At 38.1% G+C, this 13,662-nt stretch overlaps 4 protein-coding genes across 8 annotated transcripts; 3 read left to right on the forward strand and 1 right to left on the reverse strand.

The window, feature by feature from the left end:
• Nucleotides 1–322: 322 nt before the first annotated feature.
• Nucleotides 323–1,974, forward strand: LOC111434199 (NAC transcription factor 25-like). The gene is made up of 3 exons (XM_023071575.1): nt 323–736; nt 811–1,121; nt 1,207–1,974. The coding sequence occupies exons 1-3, from the start codon at nt 532–534 to the stop codon at nt 1,735–1,737; spliced, it is 1,047 nt and encodes a 348-aa protein (XP_022927343.1). The 5' UTR covers nt 323–531; the 3' UTR covers nt 1,738–1,974.
• An 847-nt stretch (nt 1,975–2,821) lies between these two features.
• LOC111434198 (serine carboxypeptidase-like 31) lies at nt 2,822–5,583 on the reverse strand. The gene is made up of 9 exons (XM_023071574.1): nt 5,277–5,583; nt 5,082–5,189; nt 4,904–4,999; nt 4,716–4,808; nt 4,552–4,634; nt 3,591–3,881; nt 3,392–3,522; nt 3,217–3,312; nt 2,822–3,139 (listed from the first exon to the last, which is right to left on the reverse strand). Exons 1-9 carry the CDS (start codon nt 5,560–5,562, stop codon nt 2,887–2,889), a joined length of 1,437 nt encoding a protein of 478 aa, XP_022927342.1. The 5' UTR covers nt 5,563–5,583; the 3' UTR covers nt 2,822–2,886.
• Nucleotides 5,584–7,779: 2,196 nt separating this feature from the next.
• LOC111434200 (caffeoylshikimate esterase-like) lies at nt 7,780–10,196 on the forward strand. The gene is made up of 3 exons (XM_023071576.1): nt 7,780–9,383; nt 9,852–10,011; nt 10,097–10,196. The coding sequence occupies exon 1, from the start codon at nt 8,007–8,009 to the stop codon at nt 9,027–9,029; it is 1,023 nt and encodes a 340-aa protein (XP_022927344.1). The 5' UTR covers nt 7,780–8,006; the 3' UTR covers nt 9,030–9,383; nt 9,852–10,011; nt 10,097–10,196.
• LOC111434201 (protein GID8 homolog) lies at nt 9,291–12,714 on the forward strand. Of its 5 annotated transcripts, none has more exons than XM_023071581.1 (8): nt 9,291–9,383; nt 9,602–9,612; nt 9,705–9,718; nt 9,852–10,011; nt 10,097–10,203; nt 11,556–11,687; nt 11,788–11,944; nt 12,379–12,714. In XM_023071581.1, the coding sequence occupies exons 3-8, from the start codon at nt 9,716–9,718 to the stop codon at nt 12,498–12,500; spliced, it is 681 nt and encodes a 226-aa protein (XP_022927349.1). In that variant the 5' UTR covers nt 9,291–9,383; nt 9,602–9,612; nt 9,705–9,715; the 3' UTR covers nt 12,501–12,714. The 5 variants fall into 5 exon arrangements, with proteins under 5 accessions (XP_022927349.1, XP_022927345.1, XP_022927346.1 ...); XM_023071577.1 differs by lacking the exon at nt 9,291–9,383 and adding an exon at nt 9,409–9,440; XM_023071578.1 differs by lacking the exon at nt 9,291–9,383 and adding an exon at nt 9,409–9,440 and having other exon boundaries at nt 10,100–10,203.
• Nucleotides 12,715–13,662: the final 948 nt, after the last annotated feature.

The raw sequence follows: 13,662 nt of genomic DNA on the forward strand, positions 1-13,662 counted from the left end.
TTTTTTTTTTTTTTTTTTTTTTTTTTCGTATATGAGAATGAAGGAAAACAATATTCATAACATGAAATGAAATGTCATAAATGAAACACAAATGAATGATGAAAAAAAAAAAGTACAAACTAAGTGAAGAGAAAGAGAACAGACTCAACTCACGAGCCTCCCAATTTCATTTGTTTTGTGTTACCTAATTCAATAAAAACAATAATTAGGTTTGGCATTAGTAATCTCAACTCAAAATACTATTAAAGGATAACTCAATTGATTTAGATGAATACTTATTGATGTAATCAGTTGAGCTGTGTTTATATTGAAGTGATTGAATGAGGAGAGATGGCGTAAGGATGTGTGGGAAGCATGCCATATGCCTTGATTTGAGAAATTTGTTTTTGGTTTCACATTTGCATAGTTTCACAAGGGAAGCATGACACCCAAAACAAATAAATTAAAGCTCCCATAAAATTCATTCATTCATTCATCGTCTCAATCTCCCACCCATCCCTTCCTTTTCTTTGTTGAAATTGAGATTCAGAGATGATGGATCCAGATTACATGGAGAGCACAGATTCATCATCAAACACATCGGCTCATCTGCAGCTGCCGCCGGGGTTCCGCTTTCACCCCACCGACGAGGAACTAGTGGTTCATTATCTCAAAAGGAAGCTTTCCTCTTCTCCTCTTCCAGCCCCCATCATCGCCGAACTCGATTTGTACAAGTTCGATCCATGGGACCTCCCAAGTAATCAACTTTATTAGCGTTTTAATTTAATGGAATGTTTTGTGTAAAAATTAAATGGGGTTTTTTTTTAATAGGTAAGGCGGTGTTTGGGAAGAACGAATGGTATTTTTTTACTCCGAGAGAGAGGAAATACCCAAATGGGGCGAGACCAAATAGAGCGGCGATTTCTGGGTATTGGAAAGCAACCGGAACTGACAAGCCTATTATGACCTCTAATGGAACTCAAAAAGTTGGCGTTAAGAAAGCTCTTGTGTTTTACGGTGGAAGGCCTCCTAAAGGTATCAAAACCAATTGGATCATGCACGAGTATAGGCTCCTCCATGTAGCTAATACCAATCTCAAGCCCCTCGATGCCTACCCCACCAATCGGAAGCCCTCTCTCAAGGTAATTCCTTTAAATGTTTTTTAAACATTAAGTTAATTCATATTAATTAATTAATTAATTAATATATATATATTTTTTAATGTAGCTTGATGATTGGGTTTTGTGCCGAATTTACATGAAAAACGCTGCACAAGCATCAACCATCATAGAGCGCGAAATGGAGGAGTTATCGAGGGCGGCAGCCGCGGCGGCGGCGAGGCTACCAAAGCTGGTGGTTGGAGGTGGACAAAAGGGTGGCAGAAACTGCTACTTGGATGTGGTGGCCTTATCGAACGAAGGTGACGAGATAATTAATCATCAAACCAATTCGAATATCTCGGAGTTACCTTCTTCGAGCTGCAGCTCCAAACGTGGCCTTACGTGTCAGCTTTGGAGCGGCGGCGCAACTGCATCCAACGACGGCGGAAAGCCACTCCGGCTTGATCTCATGAATAGCTACAGCGGTGGGGTGACTCCTGGAACTGAAGAAAATACGGTCTCTTACGTGTCTCTTCTCAACCAGCTGTCAGTACAAAACGCAGCGTTTCAAACTAGTGAGCCATTTATTGGCTCCTTGAGCGACGGCGTTTTGAGGCAACAGTTTCAACTTCCTTCTAACATCAACTGGAACTCTTGATCAATTTCAGGTATTATTGTAAAATAAATAAATAAATAATTATATGAAAATTTTAAATTAGTAATTTAGTGGATAAAATGTAGGAAAATTAAATAAATAAATACTCAATTAGTGCAGGGAATATAAGTTGATGTAGTATTAATATTAGAGACTTTGTGAGAGTTTTATATGTTATAATTAGTGAAATTAAATTAATTAATGAAGCATTAAAGAGATTATTTGTATTTTAACAGCTGAAAAACACACAACGTTGGACGTTGATGTAATTGTTATCTCTATCCAGCCACTTTTTTTGGTTGCTTGCGTCATAAAAAATCAATTATTTGAATTACGTGGTACAAAATTAAAAAAAAAGATTAAATTGTTATTTTTAAAATAGGAGGATTAATTCTAAGATACGAAAATAAATCATTCCGAGCGTCCTCGCTGGTACACCACCCAGTCTCCACCTTCCTTCGGGATTCAATGTCTTCGCTGACACATCATTCAGTGTCTAGCTCTAAAAACCATTTGTAACAACTCAAGTCCATCGCTAGTCGATATTGTTCTCTTTAGGTTTTTTTTTCGAGCTTGCTTTCAAAGTTTTAAAAACGTGTTTGCTAGGGAGAGATTTCTATACCTTCCTAAAGAATGTTTCATTTCACGATCGAAGTGGGATCTCACATTATAAATAAGAAATACTATCTCAACCGTACGAGAGATTATACTCAAAGGATATAATATCATATCATTGTACACGTTCATCGGATTGGGACGAATTTGAAATATTAAACAGTATGATTGGGTAACAAATGTCAAAAAGGAGATGAGGATGTGATATAAATCCAAATTGGCTTCCCTTATGTATCGATTTCATATTGGCTATTTATAAAGTACTTTACTCTATTTGTCGTATTTATTATTATTTAACCTCCACGTGTCTTCTAAATTATCTGTCCTTTCGATTCTTTTCTTCCCATGGTCCCACTATTTACCGTTTACCCTTTGAAGTAATTAAATAATTACTTAGCCGACATGGTTGGAATTAACCACTTGGTGGCTCATATTGACTAATGTTTAGGGATGGGATAGTAACACAAATTAATTATTATGGATTAAGCATTAATTATTGTATAATATAATACAGTGACATTAGTTAATTAAGCTTAATCATTTTGCAGAAGGTGGGGATTGTCCATTCAGAAACGAAGCAAAGAACGCCAATGAACTGCTTGGTTTGAAGCATGGCACTGCATGTCCAGCGCCTCTGAATGTGGCAAACGTTAGCCCAGCATATTCCTGGTACCAACCACTGACCTGCTTCTCGTGGTACCAAGGCCTCCATGCCTTGGTAATCGGCAGACCGAGCGAGCTAAGACTGTATCGAGTCGACAACACTGGCACTCTCCCATCAGTATCGCCACTGTCCCAATATTCAAATCAATTTCAAACACGGAATCATATCAAATCTTTTCTTTAATTTTGTTCTAATTAAATTACCTGTAGATCCATACTCTAAGCCCAGCTCCAATCAGCTTCTCGTATATAGGAATAATCGAAGGCTTTGAATCATACCAGTTTTCGAATATGGTTGTGCTGTGTTTGTGTTTATAATACAATCACAATTAGTTAATTAATTAATTAACTATAACCTTATTCCATTATTATTACGTACTTGCAAATGCTCCAATTCTTCAGCTGCTGCCCATCACTCACATGAAGGGCTTCTTGAACATCTGGTCTGTTGTAAAATGTTTTCGCGTAATCGTCCAAGCACGGATCGTATCCACCCATCATTCTTGGCATCTAAACACGTGTTATTATATGATATTATCTATTTTGAACATGTACAAGATTGGAGGATGGAGAAGTACCATGGTAGCGGAGCGTTTGATGGTTAGGGTTTGCATGGAGTTGCCATCGGTAGATGCGAGATTGGCAGTGCAAAGAGAGGTATAAAGGCTGTAAATGTCGATTTCTTTGTATTGGGTAAGCAACTCGTCCACTGCTTCACTGCAATTGTTGTTGCTCCAAGTGTCGTTGCTGTTAAAATCACAACTTTCTCTTATTATTTTGTGAGTTTCATCGGATATTACTGCGTGGCTCCATGCATAATCCACCATCCCTCTCCAATCATCACTATCTGATGTTTCAGGATTCCCTAACTGTGAATTTATCAAATTATTCACAAAATGATACATAATAATAATAAAATAACGGAAAAATTAAGGATATTCTAATAATCCAAGAATCCAACTAACCTAGATTATCCGTCTTGAGTTAATTTGTACTTTTAGCTAAAGAAGTTATTAACTTAGAACACTGTTAGCCTTTTGTTTAGTAGAGTTGCTAAAAGTTGAAATTTGTTAGTGTTTTATCCACTCCAAACAGTGTAATAGCCCAAACACAAACTATTAGATATTGTCTTGTTGTGCTTTCTCTCTCGAGCTTCTATTCCAAGTTTTTAAAACTGTCTGCTAGGGAGAGGTTTCCACACCCTTACAAAAAATGTTTCGTTCTCCTCTCCAACCGATATGAAATCTCACAATCCATCCCTCCTTCAGGGTCTAGCGTCCTCGCTGTCATTCATTATCCTCTCCAATCGACGTGGAATCTCACGAGAATACTAACCAGAAATATATCTTATTCGCAACAACAAAGAGAATTGACAAACATAAATGTTTTAGGTTTTTCTATTGTAAAGTTGTTTATTTTGCTTCAACTATTTAACATCCACAAATCGAGTAAAAAAAAATCATTCTAATAATAATAAAAAAAAAACTTGGAATATAAATTCGTGAAAATAAGGAATCAAATTATATACAATGAACATACCAAAACACCATGCAAATCGATGTGAAAGGAAGAATCTTTATTCCTATCGTGGATGAGCTCAGCGAGTTCAGGAACATACTTGCCTGGTGTTCAAGAAGACACGTACATAATTTTTCTCAAACAAAACAAAAACAAGAAACCAAACAAAGAACCACAATTACAACCTGCATAGCTCTCTCCTGCAATGTAAAAAGTGTGGTTTCTGTACGATGGAAACTTAAGGAACCACTTCAGCAAAAAGTTATATGAATCATTCGCTGTTCCAACAAACACCAAACAAAATCATTTGATTCATCCAAACAATACCTCCAATAAATTCTACAAATTGTTTATATTACATTACATTCATTACCTGTAAATTGGTCGCCCAAATTGTCGTAATCGCTAGTTGTATTTGAGTATGAAAAGCCAACACCAATAGGAGATTCCAAGAACAGCATATTGGCCACTGCATCATCATTAAAGTGCACCCTTTTTTTTTTTCTTAATTAAAGAACATTACATTATAAAAAAGAAATTATTATATATACCTTTATTCCAAGAATACTCATTTAATTTAACCCCATTTGCATCATTCTCCACTTTGAATGGACCAATCTCTTGTGTTGCCCCATAACCCACAGAGGAGCACCCAGGACCTGAAAACAATCTCTTGTCACCTCACCATACAACATTCAATTGGAGGCATATAATAAATTATGATTTTTGTGTAATAATTAATTAACCTCCATTGAGCCATAGAACCAAGGGTTTTTGTTCTGGGTGAGACGCAGCCTCGTAGAACCAGTAAAACAATGCCCTCCCGTGTGGCTCATGCACGGTGACATAGCCGGAAAAATGGCGGAATCCGACGAGGGGCTGGCCTGGTAAGTTAGTGACGAGGTCATCTTCTCCGGCGGAGGTAATAACTGGTTTTTTCTGTAAACGCCATTGTGTTCTTCCCAATCCCAACGCAGCCTCCATAAACAGAGCACACACCACAAAAACTGTCGCCATTACTGAAAGCTTCATTTTTGATGTGGAGATTTGGAAACAACCCACGTCTCTATTTATACACCACATTTCTACCTATTACACTGATTTTAAAAAATGACCCATCTCTGACACGTGGAAATATTCAAAAGAAGAGAGAGAGAGAGAGAGAGAGAGAGAGAATGCCACGTGGCAAAAGACCTCGAGCTGCCACAATGAACATATAATTATCTCGACACTATTTTATCCTCGATATTAACATAGTTGATCACTTAAATCGTGTCGACCAGATTTACGCATCAACTCGTTATTAAAAATTGTTTTTTTTTTTAAGATCAGTTTGAAAAGTTGAGTACAGAAGCGTGTGGTTATATTACAGTATTTTAAAGGAATTTTGCATAATCCACTAAGGAGCGATTGTTTTGAAAGGGAACAATGTTTGACTGACCATTTGTCCCATTGAAAAGCCAGGAAGGAAAGAGTACACGTGGCATTACATGGCTGGTTGAGGTGGAAAATATTATATATTAAAAAAAAGGAGACGAGCCCAGATCTTGATCATCATTACAAAGTGGAAAGATGGAATTTTGTGGCGAACCGATGATAATTAATAACCCATGAAATTGTGGGGAGGAAAAAAAAAATGCTATTTATTTGATATAGTGACGAGGATTCCAACTTTATTTTTAGTTGAATAATGAGATGGAATTCATTTATTTATTTAAATAACATTAGGATTCCATTTTATTTCTTAATTGGGTATTAATTATATGGTCTTTTGGTGCTATATGATTTTAATATCTTCCTTAGTGATATAACATTATATTCTCCACTTCTTATAACTTGTATCTACGGAACTTTTAATATTCATAAATGTAGAATTTTGAGTGTTACGCGATCTTCCACCAAATTTCTTATTACAAATCTGGTCAAAATTAAAAGTTTTTATAGTTCTCTTACTTTCTCGGGTGGCCATTGTTAGTTTATATAAAAGAATGAATGACTCAAGAATCGATGGATTCCGAGCGCAATTTTAACAACCATTTCTTTTATGGGTTTATTTAATTGAGAATTTGTATGATAGTGGAAGTAGAATTGAAAGTTTGGCAAAGATTAATGAGATGTTCTTTACCCTAACCTTGATGAAGGAAAAGTTAGGCAGAGGGAGCTGGGTGGTGTGGCATAGTAGGCAACAGGGCAGGGGTTGGGTTGGGCACGCACACGCCGTTAATGGGCGACACTAATGCTTCAATATGAGTGGTTGTCTGACCGTTTTGGGGCAAAAGTATTGTAGTTTATGGGCCCATTAAAGTGGGGTCGTGTCTTTCTTTTTGCATAAAAGCTTAGTCCACCTTTCGAATTAAAGTCTTCTTACCCAACCAATACCATTAATTAATGTTTCGCTATCCATATGTTTTTTGTGTAAAGTAGATTATTATTTTTTAGGTTAAATATTTTAACACAGACTCCGCAAAATAGATTTATGTCAAACTTAATATTTACATACCCAAATGTCTAAACTTGTTTTAAGTTAATCGGACATTATTCTTAGACACAAAGATTTCGAATAACGTGTGAAAGACAAGAAGTACATGTAAGAAAGTCAAAAGTAGGTGTAACAAACTTTATATAATAAGTGATAAATAATAATGCAAAAGAATAGAACATATTCGAGTCTATCCTAAATGGATTGGGCATGGAAGTGGAAAAGCGACGAAGAAAATTTTGTTGACTAAAAAGTCATATGAAGACTAGTCGCCCACTCAGCTGAGCTGCCGCTGCCACTGCCAGCAATAGCATATGCAAAATGGATGGGCGTGGGATGCGACTCTTTAGCAGTTAGCAGCACCAATGGTTGCCAAACCTGCCTTTTCTTCTACACCTTTGGCCCACTTGGTTCTCATCTAAACCAATACTTTTCTGCCCATTTGGATGTCTTTGTTCCACTAACATGGTTGATGAATCACTTTCGAGTTTGACATCGTGCCAAAAAAGGCATACAGGCATACCTTTCTACGTGAGTGCTCTAACTCAATCCAATAACCTTAGCTCAACTATTGAGTGTTTAATAAGGCGTTTCAATACCATTTCGCGAGATATTGTCCTTTTGGACTTTTCCTTTCGAAATTATAATTTCAATGGCCAATCGATGTCGTCCCATTTTTAATCGTGTCATTTTTTCATCTTTTAATCTGTCCTCCACAAAATTTATTGGGTTAAAGTATCCCATTTTTTGCTTTTTTTTTTGTAACTTTTAAGTACTTGTACTTCCAACTATTTAGACTTCTTCATCCGTTGATGAATCTTTTTAGTAATCTTTTATTTGCATAGCCAATTCCGGAGTAGTTCTTTAAAATAATTTGTAATTGTTTGTTCATTACGTCACTGCACGGTCTATTCACGGCAGCTTAGGCTTGACTCGTGAACGGAGACTGACCCTGAAAACGGGGTGAGGCTAATCCGTTTCCTGTCCAGAGCCATCAATGGCGAACCTAAACCCAAATCCCTTCGCAGAGATGAACGAACAAGAATCTGAACAGGGCCATGGCCGATCCTTCCTCAATTATTGGGGCAACACCTCCGAGGAAGACTATTTCGCATCTCAGCGAATTAAAGCCTCCAAATCCTTCTACACTTCACCTCGTGGCTTCAAGCTCTTCACTCGTTCATGGCTTCCTCTTCCTCCCACCCCTCCTCGAGCTCTCATCTTCATGGTCCATGGCTATGGCAACAACATCAGCTGGACCTTTCAAGCCACTTCCATCTTCCTCGCCCAGAAGGGTTTCGCTTGCTTTGCCCTTGACCTCGAAGGCCATGGTCGATCCCAAGGCCTCAAGGCCTTCGTTCCCAATGTCGACTCTGTCGTTCACGACTGTCTCTCCTTCTTCAATTTCCTCAAATTAGACCCCCAATTTCAGGGTCTACCCTCCTTCCTCTACGGCGAGTCAATGGGCGCCGCGATTTGCTTGCTGATTCATTTCGCCGACCCCAAAGGGTTTGATGGTGCGATTCTCGTCGCACCCATGTGCAAAATCTCCGATAACGTGAAACCCAATTGGCCGATTCCTCAATTTCTTACGGCGGTCGCGAAATTTTTGCCCACTTTAGCGATTGTTCCGACGGCAGATCTGTTGGACAAATCCGTCAAGGTGGAGGAGAAGAAGATTGTGGCAGAGATGAATCCAATGAGGTATAGGGGAAAACCCAGATTGGGAACCGTCGTAGAGCTTCTTAGAGTAACAGAGCATTTGAGTCAAAGACTGAGGGATGTTACTCTGCCATTCATCGTCCTCCATGGAAATGCGGATGTTGTTACAGATCCGAATGTGAGTAAGACTTTATATGAAGAAGCGAAGAGCGAGGAGAAGACGATCAAGATTTATGAGGGAATGATGCATTCATTGTTGTATGGGGAAACTGATGAGAATGTTGAAATTGTTCGAAATGATATTCTTTCTTGGTTGAACCGAAGATGCCGGACAAGTGTAGATGGTGATCGGAATTAGTAACAAGATGTATACTTTTCTGGGAATTTTTGTTGGTTTTGAGTATCAAATTATTTGTAGAAAGGATGATAAAAGCTTTGACGAGTTCTTGGCATGTGGTTACCATTTTAATCTGATCTACGTCAAAATTGGAAATAAAATGGTACATTACAAAAGAAAAAAAAATTGTTTTTTAATTCTCATAGGTGAGGATCCGAATAAGACCCGTAAGCCCAAGACCCGGATCCATTAACTCGAACATTTTCAACTCCCGACTGCCAGCGATGAGGGGTCGCCGGTACGCAATTAATTACTTCGATTGAAAGCATTGCGATCCATTGCGTGCAGCAAAGAATCTTGTGATTCCTTATCAGAGTAAGTTATTACAATTTCTCGTTGGCTTCTCTGGAGAATGAGTTTGTCGGATTTATTGTATGTTTTCGGCTGTAAAATTAGGGTATAATTCCTTAATCATATTTGTTCTCTAACCTGAAATTGGGTGCTTCAGAGGTAGGATTTAGGGTAATTCCTTTATCTTCTGTTTGTGATAGCGTCGGATTATGATTACAGTAATCCTTTTGTTTTTATCTCAGATTTCTTCTAGGTGAGTTTGTGGATTTGTTTGTGTATAAACAATGGATTTGAAGGTGGTGCACTAACGTCATTGTTGTGGATTGTGATTTCGACAATTTGCAGAGAACGGAGTGATGGTATAATGCATAATCAAACAACTGCCTTACTGATTCTAGTTTAGTGTTATTTTAAGGAGTTAGAGGTGTTTCAATCGAAATTCTTTGTTCAGATAGGTTTATAGTCTGTTATGGCTTTATGTCACTTACGCAGGCCGTATGGAAGAAGGTTATTAGAAGGGAAGATTGGGAGAAGAAGCTTAACGACGTAAGGATTAGGAAAGAAGACATGAATAAATTGGTGATGAATTTCCTCGTCACTGAAGGTTATGTTGATGCAGCTGAGAAATTTCGGATAGAGTCTGGGGCTGAGCGTATCCATTCGTTAATTTAGTTCCTGCTAATTATGTGGTGTTCTGTAAATTTTTGCATTATTTGGTTCTCCTTATGAATATATAGCAGAAATAGATCTTGCAACCATTACAGATAGAATGGCTGTTAAGAAGGCAGTACAATGTGGTAATGTTGAGGATGCAATTGAGAAAGTGAATGATTTGAATCCTGAGGTTTGATTTCTGAACTAAAAACTTTGTTTGATTCTTAGGTTATATGGGTATCATAATCTTAAGAAATAATAGTGAAATCAAATGTTGGATCATTTCAGTGCTGTTGGCTTCCCATGATGAATAGCTTCTTGAGTTGTATGATTATGCACCTGGGACTTTGAGTGCTGATTGGCATGTTTTAGACCAGCTACCAATCAAAGTTCCTCACATAATTACTACCTTGCGTGCATTTGGAATTTTCATATTCATTGAACCAAAATCTGGTGTGTACTTGGGATCTTAGACGATTAGTGTGAGATCCTACATCGGTACGAGTGGAAGCCTTAAAGGGAAAGCCCAAAGAGGACAATATCTTCTAGCGGTGGGCTTGGGCTGTTACAAATGGTATGAGAGACAGTCACCGAACGGTGTGAGACACTGATCAGAGTAAGACTAGACTCTCTCCATAGTAGACGCGGTCTAAAACCTTGAGGAGAAGTATGGAAGGGAAAGTCCAAAGAGGACAATATCTACTAGCGGTTGTTAGCGATGGGGTTGGGCTATTACAGTAAGCCATTTTACATCCACATGTAGTATATTGCTTGATGAGTTGATGACACAAATTTGCTTCATCTATTTGGAATTTTCATATTCATTGAACTAAAATTTGGTGTGTACTTTGGGATCTTAGATGGTTAATGTGAGATCCTACATCGGTTGGGGAGGAGAACGAAACATTTTTTATAAGGGTGTGGAAACCTCTCCTTAGCAGACGCGTTTTAAAAACTTTGAGGAGAAGCTCGAAAAGAAAAGCTCAAGGAGGATAGTATTTGCTCGTAGTGAGGTTAGGTTGTTACAAATGATATAAGAGTCAATCACCGGACGGTGCAAGACACTGATTGGTGTAGGGCTAGACTCTCTCCATGGTAGACGCGTTTTAAAATCTTGAGAGGAAACTGGAATGAAAAGTTCAAAGAGGACAATCTCTGGCATTAGTGGTGGGCTTGGAGTGTTAGAGTTAGTCATATGAGTGGATGACACAGAATTGATTCATCTATTTGGGAATTGCCAATGAGCCTTTTCTTTTCCCTCGTTCTTTCTGAGGGTGAGGGTGTGATTCCTCTCTTAAGTGATCTTTTGACTCTCATAGGTATCTATAGAATGGAGATTGGATTCCCAATCATCTTATTGAAGAATAATAACTTTTTGTAAGAGAAACAACTGACTAAATATCATTCATTGCTATCATGCCAGCTTTTCTGATCAAGTTTCATATGGTAACTGGAGAATAGTTGGAGATTGTTTGTTTAAAGTTCTTTCTCAGTTTATGTTGTTATGTTACCGAAGCACCTAAAACACACTCTCGCTTGCAGATATTGGATACAAATCCCCAATTGTTTTTTCATCTCCAACAGCAAAGGTTGATAGAACTAATTCGTAATGGAAAAGTAGAAGAAGCTCTTGAATTTGCACAGGAGGAGCTTGCACCAAGGGGAGAAGAAAATGTAGTTTGACATTGGAATATCATATGAACACTTAAACTATTTATTCCCTTCCCCTTCGCCTGCTCTCCAAAATAACCCGTGTAGCGTGTACTTCTTTCAGCAAAGCTTCTTGGCAGAGCTGGAGAGAACAGTTGCTTTACTTGCGTTTGAAGATGTTTCAAACTGTCCCGTTCGAGACCTTCTGGACATCTCTCTGCGCCTGAAGACGGCAAATGAAGTTAATGCAGCCATCTTAACAAGTCAGAGTCATGAAAAAGGTTAACATCCTTGCCACCCCACCTTCTCCATTTGAACTACCTCGCTTTAAAATAATAGTCTTTTTCCTTAAGACATGCTCTGCTAAATTTCTGCCTCGCCCAAAGACACATTGGCAATGAAAATTGAACCATAGTGAAGAGACAAGACAATATTTTTGTAACGACCCAGTGTCTTCTTTGGGCTTCTTTGGGTGGATTCCACCGCTAGCAGATGTTGAAACGTGTCTAAAGGTTTCCACACCCTTGTGTCCTCCCCTACACCGTTGTTCTCCTCCCGGGGACATCACAATTTTGGAGGGTGTAGGTGATTCAACATAGACGTAAAGTAGTCAAGAACAGTCATTTAATTTCAACTATATATTTCATAGTTATGCTAACATATTATGAGTTGGTGTGGTAATAACGTTATCGTTTGGTTTGGTCTTGTTCTGCAGATCCGAAACTGCAAAACTTGTTGAAGATGTTAATGTGGGCACAGGACCAACTCGATGAGAAAGCAGCATATCCTCACATAAATGATTTATCCACAGCTATGCTTGAAGATCCTCCCATTTGAGATATGTCATTCAAAAAATTACGTAGTCTCTGCCTATAAACGATGATTTAAATCTCTTTGAATTGATGAATTGATGAATTAGAAAAGGAAAGAAAGATACGGGTAGAACTACAACCAAAATCCTTTCCATTTAGGCAGTGAAATGAAAAGCAGGCCAAGCCGGCAGTGTAAAAACTACAATAATGAGAATTAAGGAAATAAATATGTTCAGTCATGACTCAGATTTCCCCCAAAGAACATAAGCCCGCATGGCGGAATTGTAAACATTGGCACAGTGCTGAAGTTCATATCTGGTGCGGCCATCGTCAAAATTAAGAGCATAGCTACTGGGATCATACTGAAACTTGAGTTTAAGTTGTCGGTTGCTTCCATTCTTGATAGCCTTCTTTAAAGCCGCCCTCACCCTCCCGAACAAATTCAAGCATTGCTTTTTACCGTACGCATTCATCCGCTCCAACCTTCTACCGCCCTCCAGTTTCATTGCGAGCCCACGACCTGTTCGATAAAAGTCCCCAAAGAATTACTATATCGGGTTGGAGTTTTGAAAAGAGCGGCAATGGTAGAGCGCAAGGTTTGTTTGAAGGAAAATTGAGAATTAAAGATGAAAGGGGGTGGGGGTGGTGGTGGTGCACATTGGAAGGCTCAAATTCTATGATTGAGGAGGGAGAGGTGGGAGAAAAGAGGAGATGGTTGGCGCAGTGGCAGTGGGCAGAGAGCCTCTCTCTCAAATGTCGTATCGCTATCAGAACTTGTTGCTGGGCCGATGCTGCTGCTGCTGCTGCTATACAGCACCCGTTTGAAACGGTAACTCCCAAACCATTATAATAGGAAACCATATCTCTTTCTTTTTTTAATCGAGAATCTTAACTAAGTACACCGATTCTTTAGACTTTTAACTTTAAATTTTTTTTTTTTTTTTGGCTGAATTATAAAATAAAAAATATAATCTTAACCTTTCTAGTTTATCTGAATTAAAAGAAAAATTCAATTATATCTTAATCTTTTACAAAAACTTCATAAATATTCTTTATTTTTATTTTTTTGCATTTTGACAAAACACTTCACCATCTTTTTTTGATAAAAAGTTGAGGTGACATCTTATTTGGATAAACTATAAACTTCCATCAATTTTACTGTTTTTTTTTTTTTTTTTTTTTTTTTT

This window comes from Cucurbita moschata, unplaced genomic scaffold (genome assembly GCF_002738365.1).
Source record: "Cucurbita moschata cultivar Rifu unplaced genomic scaffold, Cmos_1.0 Cmo_Scf00044, whole genome shotgun sequence".
Lineage (NCBI taxonomy): Eukaryota > Viridiplantae > Streptophyta > Magnoliopsida > Cucurbitales > Cucurbitaceae > Cucurbita > Cucurbita moschata.